The sequence below is a fragment of the Ricinus communis genome, chromosome 10 (genome assembly GCF_019578655.1).
Source record: "Ricinus communis isolate WT05 ecotype wild-type chromosome 10, ASM1957865v1, whole genome shotgun sequence".
NCBI classification, from domain to species: Eukaryota; Viridiplantae; Streptophyta; class Magnoliopsida; order Malpighiales; family Euphorbiaceae; genus Ricinus; species Ricinus communis.
The window spans coordinates 18104535-18112552 of NC_063265.1; the positions used below are offsets into that span (position 1 = coordinate 18104535).

At 31.1% G+C, this 8018-nt stretch overlaps 1 protein-coding gene across 1 annotated transcript; it reads right to left on the minus strand.

The window, feature by feature from the left end:
- Window positions 1-1716: 1716 nt before the first annotated feature.
- On the minus strand, window positions 1717-3013 carry LOC8268101 (zinc finger protein 8). Its single transcript, XM_002531130.4, has one exon. The coding sequence runs from the start codon at window positions 2507-2509 to the stop codon at window positions 1814-1816; it is 696 nt and encodes a 231-aa protein (XP_002531176.2). The 5' UTR covers window positions 2510-3013; the 3' UTR covers window positions 1717-1813.
- Between the last annotated feature and the right edge of the window lie 5005 nt (window positions 3014-8018).

The window sequence follows — 8018 nt, forward strand, 5'->3', positions numbered from 1 at the left end:
AAATATAGTTAAGAATTAGCCTTTCTCTTTTTCAAGTACTATTCGGGAGAAAAGCCAAAAGTAGAAAAAGCCCCTCTCCATATAAGAATCTGAAAGTTTTGTCTAAGTCACTCAAAACTAAAATATCCACCTAACTTCTCTCTGTATTGCAGACATAAAAGGGCAACAAGGTACACATAAAAGGTGGAGAAAATAAAAGATGGGGCTGTCTAACTACCATGTCATAGGTTACTTTAAGTGTCTCCCACACAGCAAAAATTAAGGACACAGCCTTTTCTCCGAGGGTTGGTTTTGCCATTTCAAAGCCTTGAAAGCTTTTAGTACTCCTCTACCTTTGGTATACTGAACAAATGTGTCCAATTCTAGACAGCAGTAACCAAAAGTGACCCATCCCTCCCTCCCTATGCCCTTCATTATACAAATATTAAATACATTGGTAACTATTCTATATAATCTCTATTTTATCATAGTTACCCCATGCTACCATTTTTATTTTCTTTCTATTTGATTACTGTTCAATGGGTCATAAGTTATGCAGCAGAAATATTTTTAGATTTATTATAAAAATAATATTAAATCTAATAAAAAAAATTAATTAAATTTAAAACCTCTGATTGAGTTGAATATATGTGCATCATATAAATAAATATATACACATTTAATTCTTCTTCAGTTTTAGTATCTAACTATAACTATATTTGCAGATCCAATAATTCTTCTTCTTCTAAACATGTATATTTTGCATTTTATTTTTTGAACAGCCATGTAAATTTGTATCAGTGGTCTTAAAATTGCCACATAGATTTCCTTAGCTTCAGGACTTTTGACAGGAGAGGTTCCACCTCAAATCTTAACTAGATATCAGACATCATTTAAAGCTTTGATTTGAATACATTCGTACATTAAAAGAAAAAGGTTTCTATTTTTCCATCTGAACATAATAATAAGAAGGTAGCTACAGGAAAAAGAAAAAAGAAAGACAACAATATATATATATATATATATATATATAAATACATACATGCATTCAATTATGGCAAGATTTTATTTGTGCAAGCTGCAAATGCATGCCATTGATGTATCATTTTCTTTCTGCAATTCTTAATCAGAAGAGACACGAAAAGCTTATCACCTGGATCTCTCTCTTTCTCTCTCTTTTCTTTTCTTTTATCTCTGATGAACAATTGCAGTGGATCAAAACTCACCTTTCTCATCACTACACCTGTCTTGGACAAACATATAGAGATATATACACGTGTTTATCTACAGACCTTCATGCACTCTTAACCCTCATGTACCCAGTTTAAACTATATTCCTCACACGTGTGACAAAGTTCTGAAGGGATACACAGAGAAAACTGAACATGGGTTTTGTTCATATACTATGAAGCTACAATGTCAATCAATTGTACTGTGAAAAGAAAAGAAGCATTTTAAATTACATGATTTTCAGATTTCACTATCAGAAAAAGAATAGTTTCTACTTCTCTTGATTTTGGTTGTACTTGAAGTCAACAAAAGAAGAAAGAAAAAAGAATTAAAAAATATTATCTTATGTTAAACTATAATTAAGAAGACTAAAAAGAATCTTAAAGTACATAAATCTCAGGTCTTATGCTAGTTTGCATTCAAGGGCAGAGTTCAAGAAAGAAATTATGCTAAAAAATCAAGTAATAGAAGATGATGATGGTTATGGAAGTAGAAAACAGCAATGGGTTATTCTAAAAATTGTTTCATTTTGCAGAACAAATTAAAGATTAGCATCAGCTCAAGAAAAATCTCAATTTCTCCTTTCATTGGATGTTATATCAAATTACAGATGAAGATCTAAACTCACATGGTCTTGCACGCTTGGCTTTCCTTCATATCCATATCGTCCCTGAGAGCTAGAGCCACCCACCTGGGATAGCTTCAATTCCTCGCCTGAAAATAATGGCAAAGGGTTCATGGAACGGTCCCTATGAAGAGTGGCACTACTGTGAACCGTCGGAATCCGCCACAAGCCTAATGGACTTCCATTTATAGGCTGCTGCGGATAAGAGCCATGGGAACCATAAAACCTTGAACTATTGGCGTGACTATTCCAAGAAGGGTAAGACATGGCTGGGGTAGGATTTGAACCTATCCTGTAGTTCATCATGCCATAGATATGAGCATCAGAGAAGCTATTGTGAACCATAGCCGACTGAAGGTGAGCGCGTTTTGCGTGCTGGCGCTCTCTTTTGTGTGCGTTTTGATGGCCACCTAAGGCTTGAGAAGTAGGGAAGTTTCTACAACAGTAATGGCACTCAAATCTTCTATTATTGTCTCCACCCTCGCTTTCTTTAGTGTTGTCTTCATTGGTTTCGGCTGACGCAGAATCATCGCCCGCTGCACTGTCGTTTCCTCCGAATTCTATGCCAAAAAGACGAATGCTCTTTTCTTTGACGGGTGCTGGACGGATAAAAGGAAGCTGAGAGAAAGATTCCACGTTCATGAAGTCATGAGTCTCTCTTTCACTCTTATCCATGAAGGTATATGCTAATTCTTATGTATCTTAGTTGTTTAGGTTACCAAGAAATATGGAGGAGGGAGAGAAGGAGGAGGAGGAGGAGGAGGAGGAGGGGCAGGCGGAGGAAAATGGGAGATAGGAGGAAGAGGGGAAGGAGAAGGGAGGAGGGGGTTTGTATTGTAGTCTGTAGAGAAGGAGTGGGGCCTATAAAGGTGCGGTTGAAAGAGGGTGGTTTGATAAATGGACAATTGGGTTTGGGGGGTGTGACCCATCTGAGAGTGAGGGCTGACAAGGCCACAAGTTTCTGGTCAGATGAGATGAGTTGAGAGTGGCTTCGAGCTTCTCAAAGTACCATCTTTAAAAGACCAAAACCCAAGTACCATCTTTGCGTTTACTGTGGAAAAAGAAAAAAAGAAAAAAAAAAAAAACAAAACAAAACAAAAGGTACCATCTTTGCCTTGCTTTCACCTATTTCATTTGGGTTTGTTTTGGAAAGTTCTCGATAATCATGATTTAGAAATCATGATTCCTTCCACCATCACTAATATTACATACTTAATTTCGATTTAGTTATGGAATTTTAATATGAATCTTCCTGATTATTAAACTTTAATTGTATTGCAATAATTTAGTTATTTATGTCATTCAGATATTAATGACTAATAGAAATGGCAATAAAGCAAGATAGCGCATTATGACAAATATTAAGATTCTCATCATCGCCCCATGAAAGATAGGAATGAGACCGGACGGAATAAAAAACTTTTAGATTTTTAATGGTTTTATTAATATTAAATAATTAATATATATTTGACTTATGTTTTATATATTTTTAATTTATATTTTAAAAAATAAAATTGCATATTCAAGCGTATACTTTTTAAAATATAATATATATAATATAAAATTATAATAATATATAAATATATCTATTAGCATAAATCAAAATAGAATAAAAGTAGAAAAACTTAAATTCGTCTTCATTTCCATTATCATTATCATAGACTGGATAAAAGATATAAATATAGTTTAATGATTTAAATAAATCAAATAAGATTGTATAACTAAATTAAAATTAAATATAAAGTTGAATATTTGTTGGCATAATAGTTTAATATTTTTATAAGTCTAGGTTGTCTTAATTTGGAGCAGCATTATTTTTTTTACATTCGGAATACTTTTTAATTATAGATTAAAAAAATCAAAATTAAAATATTATTCAAATTAAGATACTCACACAATGCATACTAGAATTAAATTTGTAGAGGTATTTGTACCTTCTTTCTATCAATGATTTGCTACATATTATTGAATGACAGAAAACATAATCACCATATGAATTGAAGTCTAATAATCAACTGTACGTAGTAATATAGAAATTTGAGGGTTCAGTAATAGCTTTTACGTACCTATCAATGTTTTCAAGAAAAAGCATTCAGATTGTAAGAAAAACAAGAGACATCAACAAAATAATTTAGTAGGCTGAGAAAGTCAAAGATCACAAACCAGGCAACCATCTAAAGAAGCTTGGAAGCCATGGCTTCTCTTAATCTGTTCCTGGTGTGCTGGAAAAGGTAGGATCTAGGGTGATAATTTCTTTCAATAAGCTTTCTCTTGTGATTGATCATCTTCAAACCCTATGTAAAAACGAGCAATTATAGTTTAGAAGTCAATTGTGTCTCCTATAAACATAGGCAAAACGTAGGCCTCACTTTCTTTCTTCCTTTCCTCTATATATTATGTTGGTGTTTGCTAATTAATCTTCTATCAGGTCAAGGGTTTACTGGATTGAGAACTCAGATGGCAAAATTGCTTCTGAAAATACACCATTTATATATATATATATATATTATATATTATTTATAGTCTCTGATGAATCATGGAACACATGTATCTTCCGTAGTTATTATGATGCTAACAATATATGTGTACTAGGGCCAGTTATCACTTGAAGAAAGATATCTTACAGGAACTATATAACATGGACATATTCTAGAAAACCACTCTTCAGGAAATTGTCATGTGGCTTGTTTTATATAATTGAACAGTTTGTATACATATGTGTATAATATATAAAATATATACTTTCTGACATTAAATTTTCTTTTTTTCTTTTTTACGAAAACAATTGTAAGGTTTAATAATTGTTTACCAAGGTAAATAATTGATGATTGATTGCCTAATAACATAATTTTCTTTTTAATAATTGACTATGATTCAGTTTTAATTAATCTACACCCAATTGGTAAAGATGAGGTTACTTCAAACAATGGAGTGGATTAAAATAATTCCAATATATATGCTAGTTATTGTATTATATAATAGATTATTTCATCTTGTTCTAAAAAACTTAAAATGAAAAATAAATTCAACATGTGATATGTGATAGTCATTAAATTAAACTGTATATATAAGACAAATTTAGCTTGAGATTTCCCTTGTCTTGAGGAGGGGTAGAAAGAAAAAAGGAAAGAATAAGAAATGCAAAATAAATATAATATAGACCATGGATTATTATTATTATTATATATAATGTAATAATCATGGATCATCAGTCAATTATTGGGTATGTTTTAGGATGTTGTATTATTTGTGAATATATCCAAAAAGGAGGATGCATATAAGTAATATAACAATTAAGAGATTGGTTGAGACAACATGCAATAAGAAAGTGAAGGTTCACCACACACATCTGATTTGTTTCCCTCAGAAAACAATATACTTTGCATAAACTTGTCTCTATCAGAGTAGTAAGTTATGTAAGAAAAGATGTTCATTATCATCAACTAGCTAGCTAAGCAATAATATTGACAACAGACTATTCTCTTCCTTTCTCTTTCTCTTTCTCTTTCTGCTTAAAAATACACAATATCTCTCTCTCATGGACCAGGTGGGTGGTGGTGGTGTAGTAGTAGTAGTAGTAGCAGTTGGTGATGGTTCTTTATAGCTGTTGGCTGTTTTTATATCTGTGGCAGTGGATTCTGAACCCAATTGTGGTCCTCAACAAAAAATGTTACCCATATTACACGAATGGATCATCCTCCTATTTCACCACTTCTAATCATCTCTCTTTCTTTTCTTTTCTTTCTCTCACTCCCTCTGTTACAAAGTACATCTCTCTCTCTCTCCTCTCTTTCTCTTTCTTGATTGTAGTGACATGATCTTCTTTTGCCTTCTCATTTTACATACACACTTTAAGGAAAAAAATTTAATTATTTAGCTTATTTTTATATCACTGAAAGAGGTAACTGAAATTAAACCTAGCTATTTGCCATATACATGTATATGGGCAATTGCTAATTGGATAAAGAACGATTATGCGTGCACGAGACTCTTGGAAAACAAGCTCATCCATTGATTATAATTAGATTGAACATGTTTTAATTATAACAATAGTTAAATAACAGTTCACAATTTTTCTCTCCTTAGATTGGAACCATTACCTAAACCATAGCCTGTGGATTACTTTGATACTTGAGGCTAAAGCTAATACTAACTTCTCTATTTTATGTTTCGTAAATCTTATGGGTATCTTATTTTAAGTACTAAATCATCCCTATAAATAATATGTATCATTTTTTTTATTAGTTTAAATATATATACAGCAAATACAATAGAATTAGAATATAAATTTTCTATTTATTTTAGAAATTCTTGGAGCAATAAAAAAATCCTACAAGCATGGAATCAATTTCTCATCTTTTTTTGTGTCTATATATATATATATATATAGAGAGAGAGAGAGAGAGAAAGAGAGCAATAAAGAATATACTGATATTTCTATAATATTAATTCAAGAACAATAAGATCATCGACAGAACATGCATTCTTCGTATAATGTTTTATGAAAAAGATGGCATCACAATATCGTTATCACGAGTTAAACAGGTCATAAAACTATATATGGTAATTATTTAATTAGGAATTGCGTAATAATTGCAAAATTATCTATTTTCTGATATTAATTAGGTTATAGATATGTCGGCCAAAAATGTGCATCAAAGTAAGTAGAAATAGCTGGTAGCTCAGCCATCATTGCAACTTCAGTTGTATATGTTTCCAACTAATTCCAAGTTATGAAGCAAAAACCTTAGACCTATTTAACATGCACTCCAAATTAAAAGTTAATTTTGCGTGCACTCAAGTCTTATTAATTTGTTGATATATGCATCATAGTATATAAAATAGCTGTCATAAATTCATATGTCTACACATGAATAAATAGAAGCACAAATGATCGATCACTCTAATAAAGGAAGTCAAAATGAACTAATGTTGAACTAGCGTTATACTACTTAATCTTTATCACATGTAACATTATTATATCTTCTTACAATAAATAAAACTGAAGATAATTATGCTAAGAAAACTAATTTTTATGCTTCCTTTTTCTTTTCTTCAACTTATGCTTTTGGATATAAGAATACATATAACAGCAATGCATTTGGTAAGACATTTTTGAAACTCTTTTTAGATCTATTTGAGTTTTTAGAAACTGTTTTTGAAGATTCAAGTAAATTGGGATTTTTATAAAAAGAGTGTGAAAAACATAATTTATAGGAAATTAAAAAGAATTAATCTAATAATTAAGAAAATTAGGTGTGTTTTCTTGGCACTCACTAGCAATCTTAAGATATAGAAACTGATTATAAACACTTGTCATCTATGTAAACAAAAGGGGTTTTGTTTCTTTCTTTCACTTCTTTCAAGAACCGGAAGGACCAACCAACCCCCTTTTTTTTTATTTTTCAAATTTAACCGTTGTTTAGCTTAAAAAACTATTTGTTTCTTCTCAATTTGAGGTACGAGAGAGGGAGAGATCTTCACTTTTGTTGCTATAAGAAGGATTTATTTTTTTAGAGTTGTGTGTAGAATGGCAATTTTTCGTGGGTTTCTATCTAAAATGGTAAATTGATGGTAGTTTTGGTGTGTTTCTGCAAAATACAGACTGCTCTTTTCGTGCATGCTTGACTCGTTTTGCAATTATTCTAATGACCCAACTGCCTCTTTTACTTCATAATTCTACTTTTCTTTGCCATTCAAGGACGAGTCACTATCCCTTCTTTTCTCTCTCATTATTTCTTGGGCTCTACCATTTATTGTGAGATGACCTTTTCTTTCTTAGATTCACATATACAGCTTCTTTTCTTTAACTGGAGAGCTTATGTTATAAAGCCGTGATTATAACTCATCCCTTAAGTTGCAATCAGATGTCAATAATATTATCAATCCCATTTTATAGTTTTTTCTATATAAATCAAAAGATGATATTGATGGTAGAAAACTAATACCACGCTTTATTTTTAATAGATATGTAATCTATAATTTCTCATAAACCATTTTTGTCGGGTTTATTATTTTAATTTTATATGTGAAATAAAATTATCGCTTCACTATATATTTCTTTCTAATTGAGAATTTTTTTTTGATAGAGAAGATCATATCATGGAGACATCTTCTCTATCACATGATAAATATATCCCATTAGAACATACGAGTATACAATGAAAAAATAGATATATTTATA